At 40.8% G+C, this 22,599-nt stretch overlaps 1 protein-coding gene across 1 annotated transcript in view; it reads right to left on the reverse strand.

The window, feature by feature from the left end:
• CALCR (calcitonin receptor) overlaps positions 1-21,761 on the reverse strand; it is a 77,150-nt gene extending 55,389 nt beyond the window's left edge. The window contains exons 1-4 of the mRNA XM_037382458.1: positions 21,714-21,761; positions 13,054-13,207; positions 9,012-9,122; positions 450-562 (exon numbers count right to left, since the gene is read on the reverse strand). Coding sequence (XP_037238355.1) covers positions 450-562; positions 9,012-9,122; positions 13,054-13,207; positions 21,714-21,761 — 426 coding nt within the window. The remainder of the gene's footprint in view (positions 1-449; positions 563-9,011; positions 9,123-13,053; positions 13,208-21,713) is intronic.
• Between the last annotated feature and the right edge of the window lie 838 nt (positions 21,762-22,599).

Here is a 22,599-nt window from a genome sequence, read left to right on the forward strand (position 1 = left end):
CTTAAAGGGAGTGAGTACAGAGTGATATTCTTTGCTTAAGAAAAATGATTTAAACTTATTTTAATATTTCTAGCCCTGCAGATAAGACATCAACACCTTGGAAGATCCTTGTTACAGAAAGAAAAATTGATATTCTAAAGGATCATTTTATAACTATTGGATAATCAGGGAAAATAATAGGAATTTTAAAATGCATTTGAAAAATACTGCAAAACTTGTCATATGAATTGCTACTAAATTATCCACCCCGCAGCAAACATACACTTAGGTTTGAACACTCATCAAATACTTTTAATAAGCTAAAATCATGAGGACAATGCTATTAAATTATTGTGCAACAAATAAAACTGAAAGATGAGGACTATTCTGATCTCTTTCATAGGTGCCTTACTACTAGCCCAGCCCAAACGCATTCCCAGCCAACCACTGCCTTTGTAACTGTAGCATACCTTCAGTTTTTCAGAGGTGAAAGAGTTGCACAGGGTATAGTTGGACCACGTTCGGTTGCTCTCAGGATGGCGGAACCAGTTTCCAGTTTCATCACAGTATTTTGAAGCCCTCTCTGATGATAAATTGCAATAATAGTTATTTTACCATGTGCATGTTACACATTGAAAAATCCATTTGAAAGAATTTATGTGTTTGGAAATAAAATCTGCGTAACAAAACCCAAAGGATTTTCAACTTGGGCAAATAATATATATTTTGCTGAGTTTTGTTTTGTTGTCTTTTTTCCTCAGAGATTTATCTGGTGGTATACTTGTTGTTCATTTGCCTCCTTTTGCCTTGAATGAATGCAGTAGAGTATATATACCCAGCCTTCATTCAGATGCAATTATTTATATGATAATAATCCCATTAAAGAGGCTGTTGAAAGCTGTTTACAGGAGAGAAAGTAAATTCAGGCCCTGATGCTGAACTTGAAAGAAGTGTGCAGGGTTTCAGGTATCAAGGGAAATAATTAATTAAAAATACTATTTAATACAGAGCCTGTGTACTGGAGATGCTGACAGCCCTGCCACCCATGCTGCGTATATGCAGAGGGATGGAAGAGTCCTGCCCAGCCTCCGTGCCAGCTAAATCCCACCAGGAGCGAGCAGCAGCACTGCTCAATTTCCTCCAAGGTTACAAAGCGTGCAGGCATAGGAAGAAGCAGCCTCGCAAACATTTTGGCACAGGTGCCAAGTGTCCAGTTTAATTGAAATGGCTGCCGAGTTCTCTAAATAATTTGATGTGTGTTTGGCTTCTCCCTGTGTCTCCAGTGCCTGCTCCTGCGCCACAGGTGGCTCTGGCATCCTTCCCAAAAGCCCTGCCGTATGGATAACCCTTCTGGCTTGTGCTCTTTCCCATGTGCCCTTTCCCTGTGGCAGGGGATGGTTGCAGCTTCAGCACCGCATGGCTCTGAGGGATGCCTGGAGCCACACATTTCTGCCTGGAAAACCCTGGAGGCTGAGGCGCAGACAGTCACTCCTCATCGTCTGTCAAGTCTGGGACTAGTTCCTTCAGCCTTCCCTCCAGCGTTAGCCACGCGGGCGTCACTGATACTGCCTGAGCAACAGCAGCAGGGTAAGATCATAAACTTAAATTATCTGATATTTTCTTAGTGACACAGCTGTTTATTTATGAAAACCACAGTTTTTCAAGTCTGACTTTTAAAGTAGTCTCAAAATTCTACCCTGACTTTCCTTTGCCTATTCTAGCTTTATAATTTTGCTGGTTTTACTCATAGGTTATCGGCATTAGCAGCATACACTTCTGCAGTGTCAATTACCATTTGAACATACACATTTTCATTTTTTGTGGTCAACATTTGCATTTATTTTTCTTAATCAGCTCTGATCATTAATAATTCTATTAATTTGGAAGATACATATTCCCTCTATACACCTAAAGGAAGCAATTGACCATATTGGCAGGTAAGGATTGCATAGATTGAGCTATCTTCCTCTGACCAGAAATACACTTTATGCAGTGTCATTGCCAAAAAAAAAAAAAAAAAAAGACAAAAAAAGACAATGCTCCAGAACACAGCATACTTTTGAAATTACCGCAAGTTTCAAATGATTGTTTTAGGGGACTTGTTGAGAACCAATATGTGCATCAACACCAAGAGGAACAGTACATGTTATCTCAGCCTTTCATCACTGCAGCTTGGAGATAAACTCAGACTGCCTGTGTAGCAACGTTCCCATTGTACTCATTGCCAGATATTATCTAAAGCTGGAAAAGTTTTCAGTCATAGATAAAAGATTGATGGTTACGCTACCATGGAACACAGTGTACAAACATCATACCTACTATCCCATGCACTCTGCAAAGTACACAGCTTTTGTTAATATGCTATAGAGTATAATGGTAGTATCATCTATCATCTCAGTACTTCAGTGCCTAGGTAGGCACTCTGCTGAAGTTTAACGCGGCCTCTGTAAGTTGGAGACAAAGCTGTTGCCTCATACTTTTCCTTGAAGCCAGACACACACAACTGATCCTAGTTTGGAAGCAGCCATGGCCCATGGATTCCTTGCTGTGGCATTGTCAGAATACGGGACTGGGGGATAAGCCTCCCTAATGTTCATCCCAGTGACTCAAACAGGTCAAACATTTCTCGTAAATCTAAGAATCTATACAAAAATAAAGCTGTCGGTTTGTAACCCAACCACTGTTGTACTGTGGCCCAGTAGCAGGTGTGGGATTGTGCATGTGGGCATGTGTTGGTTTTTAGGCTAACCAGAAGAATCCAGTAAACTTTGAAGAAATACACAACGTGTAAGGATGGGTAAGGCAACACTAGGAAGGCAAAATAGAAGTGTGGGCTTTAAGATTATTAAAATATTATGTAAACATGATCTTTTAGGCTCTGTCTGCACCTTAGCAGCTTGGACAGGGCACCACTTGGGCATCGCATTATTCAAAGTGGAGAACAGTGACACTGAGCAAGATCCATCTCACCTGACTTTAGCAACCTTAAACTAATGCAGTTTAGTAATGTAGTTAGCTTAGAGAAAGACAGACACTTCAAGAGTTGTCTGGGAAAGATGGGCGAGAGAAACCTCATCCACAACAGCAGTTTCATGGGACTAGTGAAGTGTCTAAAAAGATTAACCAGTAGCAATAGTTTTGCATGTGGTGTTGTTTGTGCTACCAATAGTGCTTTTATGAATCATATTTTCATTAAGACAACTCAGTCATATATATATATGTAACAAGTATCTTAACCCCATAACTCTGGAACAACATGACAGCTCTATCAGTCAGGTTTTTTACAATTAGACCAACTCTATAGCTAGCACGTGTTAAAAGAGTCAACAACATTTTTTTTATTTATTGTTGAGTTATAAGCTGGAAGTAGAAAGAAATTTTCCCCTGTTGCAGTGTGTGCTCACAGGATTCTTTGCCATGGTTTGGATAGACCTGTGTAGTGCTTAGTTTTGCAGATGAGGGAATAGCTGACACATCTGATTCACTTACATCCTCACTAAAATAATCTAGAAGAAGATTTTCCAAAATGGAAAAATCATCTGATATAATACAATTGAGACCCTAGAAACTTCAGTTCCAGTGTCCTAGTAAGTGAGGAATTACCACTATCGTCAGAATACCTTGGGCAGCAGAACTGGAATGTGTATAATAGAGTCATATTGTGCACTGTGGGGATAAAAACTATTTTTTAAAATACAGCTGTCAAGCTTGCTAAGAAGCATGACATAAATGCACAGAAGGGTAGGGGGGAAAGAAGTAGCTGAACAAAGCATTCAGATTTGTTTTATTTATCACTGTCTAAATAACATCACTTCAAGACAGGAAAACAGGACCAGCAGAAATCCAGAGCTGGCTTTTTTAGCCAGAGTCAGGAAATCTTTATTTTGTGGCAGCAAAAGAAGGGTTCTCCCAGGCCCAGCCCCCCCGTACAGCTCAGGGTGCTTCAGCAGGTCCCTGGGGCGCCTGCCCACTGAGGATGCTGCTCGTGCCCACAGCCCACTGTGGGTGCAGGCAGGTCAAGGCACAGTGCCAGGTGGGAAGCAGCATGTGATGGATGGGGTACGCGGGAGGGGAGACCATGGTTGGGAAGGTGCTTGAATTAGGGGATGCCTGAGGAAGTGGCCTCTCTGCCTGCCAGGAGCCAGGGCAGTGGAAGGATCTGCAGCTGCTGCTATGACCCAGAGAGTCTCTCTCTCTCTCTCTGGTTTGTGGAAGACCATTTCTCATCTGCAACGACTGCTCATCAGCTTGGAAACCTGCATGGCCGAACACTGTGTATTTTGCCAGCTGTGAGAAGGGTTTCTGTTCCCTCAAATCCAGTCCCTTGTGGTCACAGGCATCACAGCTGGTAAATCCAAAAGGGTCTGCAAGAGCTATTCAACCTGTTCTGTTCTCCCTTCTCCTGCATGGCGCGTTTATCCTTATTTCTCTAAAGGTATTTTGTAAGAAAGACAAAGCAATTCAGAGCCCACAGTACGACACAGGAAGAGCTGCAGAGAACGCAAATACCACAGTGCCCCTGTCCCCTCCACTGCTGCGATCCACGCTCCAGAGCAAGGGGACCTCAGTCTCTCTCGTGTCCAAGCAGGAAGACAAGGCCGTACGTCCATGTTCCTCAGCTGTGAGAGGTAACACCACACCAACAACCATCTGAGGTGACTGCTTATGGATACATATGGGTCTGTCTCCAAACTGCACTTCTAGAAACTTTGCTCTTGGAGTCACATGAACAGTTATGAGTAACCGGTTTACAAAACAGAACCAGAGACAGAAACCCAACAAAGTGGAAAACTGAGTGGAGCTTTGCTAAGTGCAGCCTTGGATCACAAAGTTGGGCTGGGTTTGCTCCCTGCTGGGGTGGCTACTGCTCTTAACCACTGCTCTTTGCCAAAGAGGAAAGGGAGCAGAAGTTAAATGAAAAGGTATGGCTGTCACAGCCCAGCTTGCACATTCAGCTCCATTGCTATGTGACTGCTCCAAATTAATCCTGACCAAATTCACCACGCAGGGAGAGTGAGTGGGGTACTAGAATACTCCCCTGCCACAAACACAACAGCCTATGGATGGCACAGGGCAATGCTCTGCTCCTGCTGCCCGCAGTAAATCTGCCATGCTAGAAGGCCATTACATTTTCCTTTTTTTCATTAGCAAGATATTACCAGCATGAATTGCATACTATATTCCTATCAGATTCAGTTCCTAGCAATTTCAGCATGACCTGGAACCATTTCAAAGGGATTACACCAAAGATTAACCTGGGTAAAATATGAATATAAAATACAATTAAAGAGAAACTGTGCGTGTTGTCTGAATAGGGGTGTATAAAACCATCCTGCTTGGAGCTTCACAGCCAGGAGTGGATGACAGAATTAATTTCCCACTGTCACTGGTGTTAAAGCAGTAGGTCTCGGTATGTTTTCCAGACAAATTGACTTGGTTTTACGCATTGTCACATTGCGTGTGATGGTCATTATGAGGAAGATTGCTACAAGAGGCAACAGTTGTTTATTGAAAAGGACAAAGTTGCCACAGCTTACAGAGAGGGGGTTCTGTTTGTCTGCTAGCTTTAAGATACTAATTTCTTTTCACAGGATAGGGCTTCCTCACATGAAGAAAGAAGTGTGGGAAGCCCTAGCTCACCAAACAGACTAGATTATCCTTTCAGAACACAGATTCCTAGCTAGTAAGAACTGATCTAAGTTCAGCGAAATAAGTGCGACTACATCTGGCAGGTAGTCGTGAAGCTGTCAGAAACAAAATGAATGGAGCACTAAACACGTTCTTCATTATTTTATCTCTGGGTCCTTTTCTCCAGAACATTATCTCACCTTGTTTACTTCCTAAAATACTCTAGCAACTGCTAGCAATGCTGAATGTTGTTGGGGGTTCAGATATAGACAGCTGGTATACAGCACCCACAGGTGCAGATGGGAGGAGGATCAGATCCTATGCTGCCAGATGTTTCACTTTTCCAGTTACAAATGACCTAAGTATCAAAGCACAAAAAGAAAGCTGACCACCACCATTTTATTCCAAGACTCAGAGCTATGCATCACTTCAAACAGAAGTAACTTAAGCCATCAGTGGGCTTATACACAGTGATTCTGCAGATCTCAGTGCAGCCCAAAGCAGCACAGCATGAAATACTTGTTTCAGAATTCCATGGGGTTACTTGCATGCCTAAAATATATGCTGAGGTGGTGTGATATCACGACGACTTGATGGGAAGGAAATCTGACAGGCACTTCAGTTTTCATCAAGTGAAATGATTGCTCTTTAGGATGAATTTTCTGTTTCTCAGCAGACAATCTAGCTGTATTTTGCTTAACAGGGATAAGTTACCACAGGAAATAATAACCTGTGACACAAAACCTGACAAGACTTCTCCAGGATAGCTGAACCCGTGCTTTTGGCCACCTGTAAGTGGCAGCCACTTCCATTAGCAGTTGAATATACTGGTCACCCCCACTATTTCTTGTCTCCCTCTTACTTTATTAAGTCCCCATGTAACAATCAGCCACCTGTAAAGCAAAGGCTGGCTACCCACTGGTTTGATGCCGTAGCTTTAATACATGCTCGGTTACTCAACAGCTACTCTAGGAAAGTGGCTCTGGCCCAACCATGAGCTGCTGAGGAGCCAGGGAAATACAGTGCTGACTGACCAGGATCCAGGCAAAGAGGCTACAGAGGTGCTGACACGGAGAAAAGAGATGTGCCAGGTGAAAATAATGAGTCCAGAAGACCACAGGTATTATTCCTAAACAGGACAGCAGAGAGAATAGTAGAAAATTAATTACGGGAGGAGGCTTTTACAGAGAACAGATACTAAAAAATTCTCAAACCTGCAAGTTTTAAAGCATGGCAGAAAGAGTACCCACAGCATGCACACAGTGTGGGCCAGCCTCTGCAGCACTCATCTGTACATTAAGAAGTGATTTGCAATCAGTCGTATGAGCCACCGATCTTGGTGTTAATAAGCATTAATGATTAGAGGTGTTTCTCCATGGATGGCTTCAAGTGTTACATTGAAGAGTGCTTTTGTAGCTGAGCAATTTGTTCAGAACAAGCCGCTGGAGACAAATGGGCAAGTGGAAAAGCTGCAAATAAGTGGCTTGGGAGCAAGCAGGAGAGTGGCTCTGTAATCACCTCCATGCACTGAGGGATGAGCACCTCCAGTGGTGGGGAAAATTCTGTGATTGCAGGTCTGCCCGGCACTCACTTATGCAGGTAAAAGCTGAACTGTGCATGGAGTATACATAAACTAGGATTGTTAGGGCCACAGTGAAAGCAGAAGCCTTGTAGTAAATTTTTTTATTCATCAGTGGGGCTGTTGCCACATGGGGAGGATATCTTGAACACAATGGGGGCCAAAGCAGAAGGTACAGACCCCATCCAAAAAGCACCTCTAACATGCATGTAGGAAAAGGCTTGTGCAACCTTAGGATCCAGAGCCTCAAGCTCTCTCCTGAACATGGGCACTTTTGTCTGGGAACTGAACCAAGTTTGGCCAATTCTTTTAAAATGCTCTTCTGGCATCTTTTTTGCAGATAGTCTAATGGTCAAAGTACTTGTCCACAGAGAGGGAGATCTAAGTCAAAGGCACCCCTCCAGCTGAGGGTCTCAGCTCCTCGGCCTGTTTCCCCTTAGGTGCTCCAAGGATTTGCCATGAGCAGCCCTGCTGCAAGACTCCTCCTTGAAAACTGTACAGAAAAGAGATCAAAACTAAGTGTGTCAGAATGCAAAAAAAGGTCACAAAAGACAAGACTTTGTGATTCTGTGCCTGTTGTCTGTCTCAGAAATGTAAACTGCTGTAAAGATTTGTGGGGTAAGCCTCAGGGCATTCCCACAAGAGGTGGATATTCACACTGCCAGGGAGCTCACTTTCCAGGCATGCAAATCCTTTGATCCAACCTGTCCAACACCTACTTCCACTGGAAAGGGGGAGGTCCCTGAAGCTGGGATGCGGATTTGAATCCTCTCAGACTGGGGCTGACACTGAAAGTTTCCCACTTTCTGGGTGAAATCTCTAATTGTGGATAGCTTGATTTATAAAGAAGAGAAATATCGATCAATCAGGCTGCTACTGCAAGTGGAATTTAGCAAAATGCATACTGGGTCTGATCCAACCCGGAAACTGTTTCTAAATAGGCAACAAGCTGAACAAAATCAACAGTTTTAGCTAATGGTACTGGGTAATTAATTAACAGCTATGCAATAGCCATGTTTCCTTACTTTCCATTTGGGCACATACATTTTGGTTTAACCTTGTTGTAAATTTTTGGGTTTATATATCCTCCTCCACAAATACTTAGTTTCACAGTTTTTAACTGCAATTGCTACACTGTGTCTATGTCGTATTTAGCACGCTGTGGCATCAAGCACCACCTGTAAGCAGCATGTCCTGAGCACCTAACGCACAACTGTATCTTTCTTCAAACAATACTTTTTGCGGAGTTACAGTTGTGTCTAATACTTCCTTGTACCCATTTAGCAATACTTCTGTCCTTGATTTTTCCTTTCATTTGTCCTTTTAAATGTTGTTGAATTACTTCTCTTGGTCTGCATGGTTGCTAGTATTCGTATGAAGAATTCAACAAACAACTGAAACTTGGAGACTGAAAGAACATTATGTCTGCTCATCTTCTCCCATAAAATGGTATTTTCCAATAAAAACCAGACAAAGAACATGCTGATACATATTTCATGCACATAAGCATTTTCTCTTAATTATAAAAACTTAGAATGAGGTGCTAAAAATGTTTTGAAATTATAACTAAGTAGTTAATATTTTTATAAACTAAGTTCCATAAATCCACGGGTTATGTTTACATAAATATAAAGACATAAAAATATTTTACAAATTAAAATATATAAATTAGGATACCTGAAAGCTTGATATATTTTAATTTCAGCCAGACTCTTGAGATTTCACAACGTTGCAAAAATGCCACTGGAAACATGCTTCCACTCAATGGCATGAATGTTCTGAAGACCTCCTTCAAAAGATAAGATGATAAAAAGAAATACTGTACCAGTTGGATCAAAGTCTGGAAAATAATCTGGACAATTCTGAGCAGTGATTCTTCCAGCAGGTGTGTCGTCCCAGCACAACCAGCCGTCCCATGTTCGGTTGCAGAACAGACCTGTATATTCAAGAGGAAAGCAGTACTTAATTCAACACGCAATCACTTCTGATCCTGCTCTGTTCCAGCCTCTCAAGCAATATTGCCTTCTGCAGACAATCATGTTTTCTTTTGGCAATAAAACCCCCTGTTAATGCTACACTTTGAGTGGCATTCAGGTGCTACAAGGTACTTGTTTTTTGCTGACCTGATGTTAGTGGTGTTCATTTTACTGGCAAGTAATGCTTTAAAGCCTGTCAAACTGAATTTTGAATTCTGATTCTACAAATTCCTCTTTGTGATCCCCTTCTGTCCTTAGCTACAGAGCACGTACACTGGTGGTACCCAAAGACCTTATAGACATCCACTTTTCATTTCACCTTCTGCTGTTCAGCAGCTCTGAAAATCAAGTCTTTGAAATAGAAAGGTAGGAAGGGCTTGCAGGAATATCCCAGCTAAAAGCAACATTTGCAGAGACAGGTCCCTGTAAAGTTGTTGCCTTGTTCAAGACTACAGGTCGGTGACGTAACTAGAGATCCAGTGAGGCAGGTGCAAGACTGATCTGTAAGAGGTGAACTCTGCCTGGTGATGCCTGGGTAGGCATGCTGTGATCCTGTCCTCATCATGCCCCTTCCGGGAAGGTAGCACTGTCGAGGCTGTGTCCTGTACAAGGACTGTTCCCAGCCCTAGAAAAAACAGCCATACTAGGGAGGCAGAACACAGCTTATTCTCAATTCCTGTTACAGAAGTGTTACATACTGTGGTCCACAGAAAATGTGCTACAAGACTGCTTGCTGTAACAATTCCCTGACTCACTGTGGATTTATTCAAGTAACACATTAAAAAAACCCCACCCTTTACTTCTTATTTTCCATTTAAAATCAGTTTGTGTTGGGGAAAAGGTATTTATCATCATGACCATCACGTTAAAAAGAAATACAGCGAGAAGATACATCTTGCCTTTTTTGCTCTAGTCCCAGGGGAGTTGCAGCATTGTTGCTATGATCATGTAGGCTGTTCCTGAATCATATGGAAGGCACCTAACAACCACTGAAAGCTAAAAAAATATGGGCATCTAATTGCTTCTGGTGCTTTTGAAATTATCCATAGTTAAGCTTTCTTGCTTCAGCAAGAAAGCTGTAAAAAGCCACCTGAATTGTTCAAATTTGCACCAATAACTGTTTTTCAAGTCAAAACAGTTGTGGATTAAAAATTGAAAGCATAAAAATTTCCAAATTATTTTTTTCCAGATTAGATGTCTAGCAAAAAAGATATTTTTATGAACACGTCTTCATTAGCTAAGATGTTATGCACATCTATTCTTCTGTTGTCAACTTAAATGTGCAACTTGTTCACTTAATTAACCATCAAAGACTTTTAGGAATCATTTTGTAATATCAAAGAAAAAGAAGAGTAAGAAATGTTTGCAACTTGAGCTTGTATCTGAAAGACAGCGCAGAATGGGGTTGGTAGGACTTTTTAGCTTTAAATCCTTTGTCTTGCATAATAAAGAAAAAAAGTTACCGATGTTGACCTATACACTGTGGAATGTGTCTTTCAAGGTAAGTAACAGGAGATATATATATGCACACATACATCCATAACTATATACACACACATATATAGATACACACATACATGTTTTTTTTAAGTGATGCAGGAAATAAAACAGCATAAATAATAAAACAGAGAAGGAAGAGTTGAACTCTTTGTTGTATTATTTTGTATTTGTTGAATTGTATCACTGGCTAAAAATATCACGTTTTGGGACGGACAGGGCGGCTGGGAGTGCTGTGCTGTCCTGGAGGGATGGTCAGGTGTTCCCATGTGCCTGAGCTCCTCATTTCATTATTTCTTCATGACTGAAGGTAATCAATTCTACCTTGAAATGGGCAAGATAAGTGTGTGTACACGGTCCATTACTTTGTCTCTGCTGACACACGCCCACTGTTCATGCCGCCACAGCTCACCTGTATGATACCATCGCTCTGGCTCCTGAGCAGGAGATACTATGCAGTTCCCTGCAGTTCATTGCCATCAGTTTTGCGCCCCAGGATTGTGAAGGACTTAAACTACCTCTGCACCAGTCTACAAGTAGGCTACATTAGGGACTGCAGAGATACCAGGGAAAAATTAGACACATCTTGGCTGGCTCAGTAAAGTTGTACCAGGCACTGGGCTTTCCTGGGACGTTCAGTGTTACACTTCACTATTGTTTCTGCTGAAAATGCACAGCTAGCATACTCCTTGAGCTCATGTGTTGGGCTTTCCCAGGAGACACCACTACAGCTGTCCTTTGCATTAAGGGAATTTAAGGGTATTTCCCATATCACCCCATCCTCCCTTTCAAATTTGCAGTCAAGAGCCTTAGAACTTGTCCCCTTCCAACCATTTAAGAAGTGTAAATGTTGAAGGGCTGGTGAAGATCCCATAATTCAGTTGAAAATGCAACTTCAGTAGTGTTGGCGTCATTCCTTAGACACCCATTATCTTCACTCTGGGCTATAAATTAATTAGGTGCATGTTGCTATGAACATAACAGTCCCCAATGGCATCACTTAAATCCAGCTGCCAGTCGAAGGAATGCAAGAACTGCTGTGCTCTGTCTGATGGCTGCAGGTCTGCCACTGCTGTCCTCCTGCGACAACACTGCCCTTGAGAACACTACTGGGAATTTATGTCATGAGACCTATGAATTTCCAGCTCATTCTGGCAAAACACTTCAGCCCTTTGCAACTAACCACACCTGCAAGGTGAAAAAGAAAAGTGAATCCAGTGGAACTATCAAGGGATGCAAAAATCACGTATTTATAGAGCTGGAGACAAAGAGTAATCTGAGCAGACAGTAAGTTATTTCCCCCTCAAGCTCAGCAATTAAAGGCTTTTTTATGTCTGAAACATGATGCTGTCTATTCCATAACCCTGTTTAAATATTTGTGGGGTTTCCCCATTATTGGTCTGAATGAAAAACTATTTGAAGGAATGGGAATCTCTACATTCATTCCAAAACATGTCTGCATCAAGTCCTGAGTATCTTAACATCTAATTATTCTTTGAGTCTTACAGAGCCCAGTAAAATCTTTGTGTTAAAGGGCTGTGGAAATGTCTTTGTTCTTATATTACAAAAAAATCCCAGACTATCTTCACCCCATCTACTAGGTTGGATTTTTTTAATAATGATTTTTTAACATAGTTTCTCTTTAAACTGTGCCTTCATTTCTCTGCTCTTTACTTGCATCCCCAGATTGTCTCAAATATTTTTTCTCTAGCCTCCTCATAACTTCCTCCATATTTTCTGTGAGAAAAGTGACCAGAATGCTCAGTCCCAGCCAGAAAAGCTGCTTCATTTATACTGTGCTACTGTAGCACCGCTATTATTTGACATTTTCCTTTCTATTAATGTTAATATATGCCTCGTATTCAGTAAAGATGCATGCTTAGTGCTTTCTAAACCTCTTTTTGCTATTGTTACTGCTGAATATAGAATTCCTGGAACACCTGCGTTGGTACAGAGCATGACAGCTATCATCCAATACACAAATGACAGAAGAACAAAACAGTAAGCAGAACAAACAGAGCAACATTTATGTTGAAGAGAGCAATGTTCACAATCAGGTCTTTGTGTAAGCTTGCTGAAAGTTTCTGGAGAATGCCATTCCCTAAGCAAGAACAGGAGAAACTCAAGCAGCGAAGCACTGAGCCATAAATGTAGATTATGGAGGTACCGTCTGCACGGGGAGGAAAGAAAAGCTGTTAATTCCCTAGGCTTGTTCCAGCCTTTTTTATTTCTTTACACTTAAGAGGATGCTAAGTGTGAATTTGATGACTGCTAACAGGAAGGAAACTGCACCCCAAGGAAGACTACACATTAGTATACAGAAGTAAATGTTTCTTTATAGCTATATAAGCAAGCATGGCAATATACAAACAGATTTTTTAAAATCTTTTTTACCTTTTTTCTTATATGGAGGAGCTCTGTTCATCCTTTCATAGCATTTGAACTGTGAATCTATTATCTTCTGCCGTATGACTGAATTTTCAGTTACTACAGGCTCTACTGTAGGATCAGTATAATTTACAGTAGAAGAAAGACTTGGAACCATTCTCTGCACAGAAAGGAAAAACCGTTAGTACAAGCGAATAAACGAGGAGGATAAAATTAAAAAAGTAAGGAACAGAAATCTCTGTTATGCATTCTTCAAAGGCCTTTTATTTGCACATATGTTTAGCATTATGATGGGCCTTATACTGCTTGCGAAGTAAATGCTGAGTTTTCACTAGTTTACCTCACTATAAACAGGATTTTAACCAAGCCCTTTTTCTTGACAAAAGAAAGGACCATTAAATACTTGATAGAGTCTTCAAAAAATCTTTTCCTTTAGTGATCTGCAAAAAAGATTTTGTATCTTCCCAAAGTTACACCCATGTATTTCTACTCACTCATGCTGATTTCTCTCCAGCTAACCAGACAAAATACCTCAGTGCCACAGCCTCAAAACTGTTCATTTCATGTTTTATGTCACCTGCTTTGAGCTTCTTCAACTGTTAAGGTCACAGAAACACAGGGCAGAGAGTTTAAACCTCACTACCTGGCCTTAGCTCCTAGTTAACTGCCTAAGCAAGGTGTCCCTAAATTTGAGAGTCTGAGTAACAAGGTCCTCTTTGATCAAGTGGCATCTTCTGACTTCTCCCACTCTGAGCTGTCTGCAGGGGAAAGGGAAGGATCATCACCTCTGGAAGAGAGGTCAGTCATAGTTTTTTTCATTCATCCACCTATCCATCCCTCTGTTGCACTGCCCAGGTCTGTGAGCCAGAGCGCAAATGAAAGCGTGGAGCTTTAGTTAATTCTGTTCTGCCTTAATCCTGTATCAGGACACTTCTGTGCATGAAGGTGATAGGAAAGGATTAGTTCCTCTGCTTCCCCAAGCAAAAGCAATGCTACTGTGGCACTTTCCTTGTATGACCGTCGATTTTTCCCTATACTAAACAATACTAATGGCATCACAAACACACACAGAGTCATTTACAGGCTCCCTCAAAACTTATGACTCACACAAACATACAATCTTGACATTTTTAGCAGCAAATACTAGTACACACATCTTTAAGCAAGCTTTTGTAGATGTTCAAACTGAAAACATGACAGTTCAAATATAAGGTTACTTCTTACACTTTTGCTTCACTTTTCCATAATTGCACATAACAAGCAAATCCATCTCATTAATACATTACGCTTTTCCCATTTGCACAACTAAAACATCTTGGTAAAATATTCAGCAAAACCACAGTATGTTTGATGTAGTTGAAACTAAAAAAAGTTGTTACTTTATCCCGATACTTCTGTGCCATGTCAGTTTAGTCATTTTATACTCTTATATCTAATCAATCATTTTTTCTTAATCTCATCTCTTTTTATACAAACATTTTCATTTTCAACTGTATACAGCTACTATCTGAAGACTAGAGGACAGTGAAGGCAGTTTATCTCGTGGCACTTAAATAGTTACTTAGGATGGGAGGAATAAGAAAGATATCTTCTGACAAACAATTTTATATAAACTTATGTGTATGTATGTACACACACAAAGATATACTTAGACAGTAAAGCCATTTGGAACATTTCAACTGGCCATCCAAGTTAAAAATTACTCATCTAGAAAGCCAGAACAGGACCCACAGAAGCACAGCCAAACATCGCAGATCCCTCACTTACAAAAAGATTAAAGGGAATAGCTGGAGTCCATGAGGACCATTTTAAAACCAACTAAGCAATATCTGAAATCCAGCATGTAGCGTAGGAAAGTGTAGATGACGTTCTTCAGATACCCTCAGGCCTGTCTTAGACCTTCGTGTCCATGTATTGCCACAGGCTTTGGCACTTCTCTGAAGTGATTCACAGACACTCCATGCTTTCCCCTCCCGTTTCTTATTTTGAATAATACCTCAGTTCCAAGATGTTTTTATTCAAGACAGGAATAATGGCATCATCAAAGAAACCTAGTGGGCCTTCCCTGGCATTGCCTCTGTTCCTGGTGATTCCTCTGTTACTCTGGGCCAATTTGGGAACACACCCGCATTTTTAAAGAATAACCATCTGAGTATGCCTGGAAAACATCACCAATTTTCCTTGCCCTGAAACAATGCTTTTATTTCAAGTGGTTTTTTTCTTTTAAGAAGGAGATGATCTGTTTTTTACATCTGTTTGACGAAACAAGATCAAAATCATTTCACACTGACAGAGACCAGAAAGACTGGTGTCACAGGTCATAAATACTGATGCAGTTTCATTTGCTTTATCTGTACAGAATAAAGCACACCACAGATATGCAAGAATTAGCAAATGCCAGCTACAAAGATAGAAACTGTAGAAATTGTTCAGTTCTTCAGAACATCTTTCCCCTATTCTAACTTTTTTTGGAGACTCTTTTATACACCATTTTTAAAAGGACAGACAATTCCCCAAAGATTGCATAGTACAGAAACATCAAAGCTGAAATAAAAAGATATCCCTTCAGAAAAGGAATGCTCTATTCACATCTTTTAACTGGTGAAGATGTTAACAGTTTGTAACTAGGGATGACAATTTTGGGAGTGTAAGATACAATTCAGACACCAAAGACGCCTTAAACTTAAAGGTCAGTTTCATAACTTGTTGTAAGGGATTAATCCAACTCCTGAAGTAGTCAGCTCTTGTTGGGTACAGGTTAATGAGAACATTTTAATATTGGGATGCAGAGAGCACCTGTGGTGGTGGATAGGATAAACGTCCTGGATTTAAAGTGCTCAAGCATGTTACCAGAACTGCTCATTCTACTGCCTCTGCACAAGGCAATCACTGCCCAGCTGAAATTGCCAGCAAAATTTGTGTTGCCCACATTTGGCCAGGAATTCAATCGGAGTGATTAAAAATATGGATGACACTGTCACTAAAGCTCAATGGAAATCACTTCATCAGTAGAAATCACTTAACGGCCTACAGCAAATCTGAAGCAAGTTTGGATAAAAACCTGGAATGGTAATATATTACAGCTGTCTCTTAAATTATGTAAATTTTTTTGTTTTTACCAAACACAAAGATTCAGATTTTCAAAGTTAGTTGCACAAAAATCTTTCCAGGCACTTCTGATGTAATCAAATTGCTTGTTTATGAAATCAGATTAAGGGATTATACGTAGGTGTGTTACTGGCATTACTCACCTCTTATATGTACGCTTTGAATACTCTGAATGTACTCTTCCCTTTGACAGCTATTACTCATTGCTAGTTGCCTAGATTTGAAAAAGCTAGCTATGGAAGTCTGAGCAATCTTTGCTTTCACCTTAAAATCAGATGACCATTTCAGCAACTAATGAAAAGTTTGATTTGGTGGCTTGCTGGAGGATGAGCAGTAACAGCTCTGCTTGCAATGCTGGTGTTTTCTACCATGCACAGGAGAATCACATACCCACCCCCACGCTGGGACTCAGAGCCTAACGCCTGGCCTCCCTGAAGTCAGTTCAGTGGGCTGATGATCCAGCCTGATATTCCTGGGGCTCAGTCAGACTAAAATCTTGGTACAGTTTGTGATGTCAGATATTATTTGTTTTAGTCTTGCACTTGTTACCACAGAGGTCAGGAAAGGGCAAATGGGCCAGAAAAATCTCAGCCATTATTCTTTTATCTGAAGCAGCAGGAGCTTGGGCATAGCTACACAGGATGGAAAGCTCAGTGCACACCATGCTAATGAGGGGCTGGGGGTGTCCCACGAGTCTCTGTGTCTGTCTGCTCACTATCATGAAATTAAGGATTAGGAATCATCTCTGCTACTACATTTTAATCTGATTATATTAGATTAAAATTGTTTTATATACAGTATAAAAATGATTATATCTAGTTACTTTAGGAATTAAGTTTTAAAACATGTTTTCACCATAAAAAAGCCAAGATTAAATAACTTTCACCTGGTTACTACCTATGGTATTGAAGAAATTTTGAGTGTTCAGAGTCCGTTACTGCACATTAAAAACCCTTCCCATCTATCCATCAGTTACTTCAGATGGAAATACAAATGATGTTGATACAATAAAGGAATGCCTCATTCATTTATAAACATTCTTTATTAAAGAGATAAATAATTCACAACTTAATAATCAGGATGTGTTCATAACCTGAAAATGATTGGTATGATTTCTTCAGAAGAAAACTGTTTAAGTGATGTCCCATGTAGCAGTTTAGCAGCCGTACATATGATGTCACTCCTAAAAGTCCAAGTAAATGACGTCATACATACGACCACCAAGCCACCACGTGACAAATTACTGTTATAAGAAAATGAATTATCATTACAAAGAGAAAAAACAGGCTGCTGGGAATGCTGAAGTTCACTTTATACCTAGAATTAATAAAATAATCTAGAGAAAGCAATTTGGCTTCATTATTAAACTATCAAAAGGAACAAATAGTGCCCCAGTTTCTGTAAGGAAGACACACCTGCTATTAACCTGTGAAAGATTGTGCCCATTTCCGCAAGAGAGAATCAGATAAAACAAGCACAAAATTCCTTTTTCCCACAAAATATTGGGACATGATCAACAAGCAACCCCAAATATTTTTCTTCCCCATCAAGGACCGTAAAGTACACTAACTGTTGACTATACATGACATTTAGGAATAGAAGGTATTTCGTAGCTTCCTTTGCTTTTGTTTTTTCCCCTCCTTCCACTAAACACAGTAATTTTGCAACATTTATTGTTGAGCTATTTCAGATTCTGGATGCTCCAACTGTTATTGATTTCAATAGCTCAAAAATTCATTTGGTACAATTCTTTGAAAACTGCAATGTGTAGTCACCACTTTGTGGGTCGCTAAACTCCTATTCTTCAATACATCATATCTTTGAGCAAGAGCTTAGCATGACTTACACTGGTTGCAGAGCACCTCGTACTTTGATTACATTTGAACTACTTTTCACAGCTGCTAGTGTTAGAAAAGATAACGACTGTGATCCCTTAGGAAGGTCCTTAGTGCATGGTATTCTGTTAACATGGGAATAATTTCTTATGCATCACAAATGCCCTAAGAAACAGTAGACAATTTATTTGGTGAAATACCTCAACATGACATGTTTTACTTAACCACTGAATGTTAAAATTTTCCCATACTCAATTGCTGTTGAAGCAGGATGGAAATTATCTCATAGCGAGATCCCATACAATTTATTTTGCAGATTTTGGCAGTTGTTGAATGAGATTATCAGCCACAGTAGATGAAGACAAGGCACTTGTAATGAAAAACAACTCAAAAACTTACAGTTCTGTTCCATTGCTTGCAGGATTTGCTCACACAAGGAAGCTCTACTCCCAGGGTAGCCTGATGCAAACTGCAGGCTTAAAGGAAGGCTGCAGAATTCTTCATAGATGTTTGCTTGCAGCTCTGATTATCATCTTGTGAGAGACCTCTTTAGGGCTATAAGCTGCATAGCAACATTCTTATGTCTTTAAAAAGCAAAGAGGGAGACAAAAACTCCTGATCGCCCCTGAAACTGGGTGAATAGAACAGAATACAGTATTCCTTTCCTTCTTGGGAAGCCATGAGCAGCTTGAGTCTCAAATTCTCCCACTAATTCTCACCACATTAAAACATCAGCAGCTTGCTTTCCTGAGATTTACTTGTGTGAAAAAAGCTCCAGAACTTGCAAGTCCACTTCCTTACGACTTGAAGCAACACATAGTTACAAAGGCAAATGCACACTTCAGAACAACAGCTTTCAAAGGCATGGTCTCAGGTGATGAGACCCAAGGGGATCTTATCATCCAAGGCAGGGGAAGCCCCCGGGCTCCCAGCAGCGCACGACAACGAGCAAGGCTCTGACGAAGCATGCCACAGGAGCCTGTGACAAAACTCCAGCAGCAATTCTAGCCCACCTATGGGTGGGATCTGCTTTCATTCAGATGGTGGAAGAGCCACTGTCTAAGCAGTAAAAGGCTTGTGCTTACAGTACCTGCACGGACATGAGTTTTAGAGATTTGTGATGAGAGTGGCTGAGGTGAGCAGGTGGCAGGATCCCAGGGGAGAACATGGATGCAACACCCCACTGGTCCATATTGCACTCCTGGCTGCGAGGATCAAATCTTACACCACGAGCAGTGCCCTCACCATGGTGGCAAATGTTTTACTAATTGGCTTCTGGAGACTTGAACCTACTACTGCAACTGTGTTCCAAAATGTGACAGTTTGTGCAGTTACCAAAAATTACATTTAGGTTTTCACATAAATTTACATGTTTTGTGAATGGGAATTATTCACAAGCCTTTCAGGAGCTAACACAATGTACCAGACTCTGTATAGCTTAGTGACTGAGGCTTGGTAACAATTTAACAGATTTGGACTTAATTTGTACAATTTGTTTTTTACTCAAAATGCATTTATTTTAAAATACAATCTTGGTCTAATGGACATAATTGAATAATAGTGTGGTCTTCAGCTGCAGCATTCATTTTGTCCTACTGTGCACTTTGTGGTTGGCTCAGGACAAGAAGACTGGAATACATAAGAAACACTACTCCATCAATCCTCATTTACAGGGCAAGTCCAAACTACCATCTGCAGGCACTAGATGATGATTCTTACCTGACAAAACTGTGCAGAGAGTAGAACTCCCTTTTCTTAACCTGCAAAGCTGATCAGTCACACAGGAAGGGACCCAAGCTTGTTCCCTCCTCCTCATTCTCTGCAGCCCCTGGACACACTGGGCCGACTCTCCATCTTTCTTCTGGAGAGAAATGTGCAGAGGGGGATGAACTAACTGCTCCAGTGCACAGGGGCTCATGTACTTGAGGAAACAAGTGTCAATCACATTCTGTGTCTCTCAGTAATTACCAAAAACTAGACAGCATCAGCAATAAACTAGGAAATGACACAGTTCTATTTTCCAACAGAATTCACTTTGAATTGTAGAGGACTACCTGGTGATGTATTATTGTGCATCCAAAAGCAAGGGAAGCCAAAGAGGAAGACAATAAGGAGTTTTATTTCTGAATTAGGTTTTGGAGCAACTGGTGCTTTATTTTGTTTGACATGTGAGTTATTATGGAACTGTACACAAAATAGTGAAGTGCTATTTATTCTATGCAAAAAATGACAAAGGTAAGAGATGGGTTTTTTATCAGAAGGTACTGAAACCCCTTGGTGACAAGCCTAAAGGGGACTGTGGGGAGGGGGTGTCTACGGACACCATGTAACTAGGGTCTACGACAAAATATTCAAGGAGAGATATGGGATGAATCTGGGGAAGTCTTCTGCAAAGCACTGATGACATACACAGGGAAGAGTGCACTCCAGCACTGCAAGGGAGTCACAGCTACCCCAAGAAAAGGGATTTCAGGTAAAAAGCACGCCCTTCTCAACTCAATTGAGTTGAGAACTCAAACTCAACTCAAAAAAGTTGTGACCATTGCAGGGGGATTGGAAACCACAGTGGAGCAAATGGCATAGGCAGAGAGCCTGGAGCCCAGAGGAGAAAGCAAGGACCTCAACAGGTTGTGCTGTTTTGCAACAGCTTGCAGCCACCAGTTGGAAGCACAGGACACGGACAAAAGGATGACAGCAAACCATCAGCAAAGAAATATCTGGAGATGGTTTGTGGGGTGAATAAATAACATGAATGGGATCACAAACCACTTTACTATTTCTTCCTTTACCTCCAGCAGTAGCTGACATGCAAGTCCCAGGGGCTCATGGCTCTGGGAGCCAAGGGGTGATTGGAAAAAACAACCGAGTGGAAACAGTCTTTTTGGAAGAGAAAGAAAATCACCCTTTCCTCATTACAGACCACAAATGAAATGTAAAAAAAATGAATGTTTTCTATCAGCTACAGGTGGGGAAATTTTTGGAAAAGTGCTTGATGCCAAATATTTTGTATTTGATCTAACAGCAGTGTTCTGGAAAGTGTCAAGGAAACAGCTTGTTGACTGTTCTGTAACAGAGGCTCTGGGCAGTAGTCTCATTTCTGACTACCTGTAAAGTCTACAATTTTATGATAATTGCTAATAATTGAGGTTTCACAAGTAGAGAACAGAGGAAGCATCCAACTTACATGTAAGGTATTTAGTCAGAAATGAATTTACTACATATTTAGAATATCAGCTACTCAGCCATGTCACATACATTGCAATAACTGTAATATTGGAAAATAGCATTTGAAATTACTATCTAAACTTTATACTGTTATTTTCCATTTCAGTTGCTTTGCTAATAGCAGAGTACCTATAAGTAATTGTGGATTTTTACTGTTTAAGTCATTTTAAGTCACACAACAACATTAAGGAAGTTTTAAAACACCTAAGTTTCCATATCACTGATACCTTGTAGCTTGTAAAAAGAGAAATGAAAAATCACATGCATTACCTTCTTCAGGCTTGATGTTATGTCTCACCAAGAAACAATGGTATCAAGTTCAAATTTTTATGATATATTTTACTTAGAAGCTTTATTAACCTTATTTTGAAATGTACCAGTAAGGGAACTCATTCTTCACCTGTGCAGTACAACAAATATAACTACTCATTTTTCTGAATATCACCACAAGTTTAAATTTGGTAGGTGTCATGAGTAGTTCAGTTTTCTCATACTTACAGTTAGAAGGATTATCAGTAAGAAGCAACTGTGGGTTGTTTTTCTCATTGTGGAGTCTTCCTGGAGAGACACGTTGTAGCTGACCCTTTTGGGAATTAAACAACAAAAACAAAAGCAGTGTTAGACTTTTATATCTGTTAAAATTCCTTGTCTTTGTGTATGAGCATCTTTTCAGACTTGAAGCGGACTCTGGGCGTACACAAGACTGGAGGTACACGCACATGTTAGGCTTCACTGAAGGCTTGTATGCTTTTAATTTGGTCTCCTCTATGGACCTCTGGTGGTGAGTTCAGCTGATGCAGGGTCCAGCTCCATGTTACTGTACCACCACCAGCAGATCTGGGTTAAGCTCTCTGCCTTTACCACCTGAGGCTACCTTGATTGTCCTGATTGAGCTGTTCTAACCTACACATATGGCTGCAGACCCATGAAGATTTTTGGTATTTTTAAAATAACCTAAAAACCCCAGGAAGATCCAATTTGCAGATAAACATAATGGCAGTTAAAGGTGTATTTAAGGGGCAAGAGAAAGTCAGAGGTGGGGTAACCTCCACCCAGGTGAGCAAGCATGGCAGGAAAAGAGAGAAACTGGGACTGCCACTGCAGGATCAGCCACTCCCCACTGTGGCTAGCTTGGCCAGGCTGCACATAGACACACCATGTAACCCTCAGGCCATTGAGAACAACTGCTTCAGCTGCACAAAGTAGTGGACAGGTGTTGCAGCACTCTCAAGACTAGCCAGCTACAACATGGCTTTTACCACCCCATACCAGGTTAACTTCAATAAGTAGCTCCCACGCCTTGCCCCAGCACAGCCACCAATCCCACACAAGGTTTCAACAGTTCATCTACTGACTGTGCTGTTTCTTCAGGCCATCCCACCCT

The sequence above is a fragment of the Falco rusticolus genome, chromosome 4, assembly GCF_015220075.1.
Source record: "Falco rusticolus isolate bFalRus1 chromosome 4, bFalRus1.pri, whole genome shotgun sequence".
Classification (NCBI taxonomy): domain Eukaryota; kingdom Metazoa; phylum Chordata; class Aves; order Falconiformes; family Falconidae; genus Falco; species Falco rusticolus.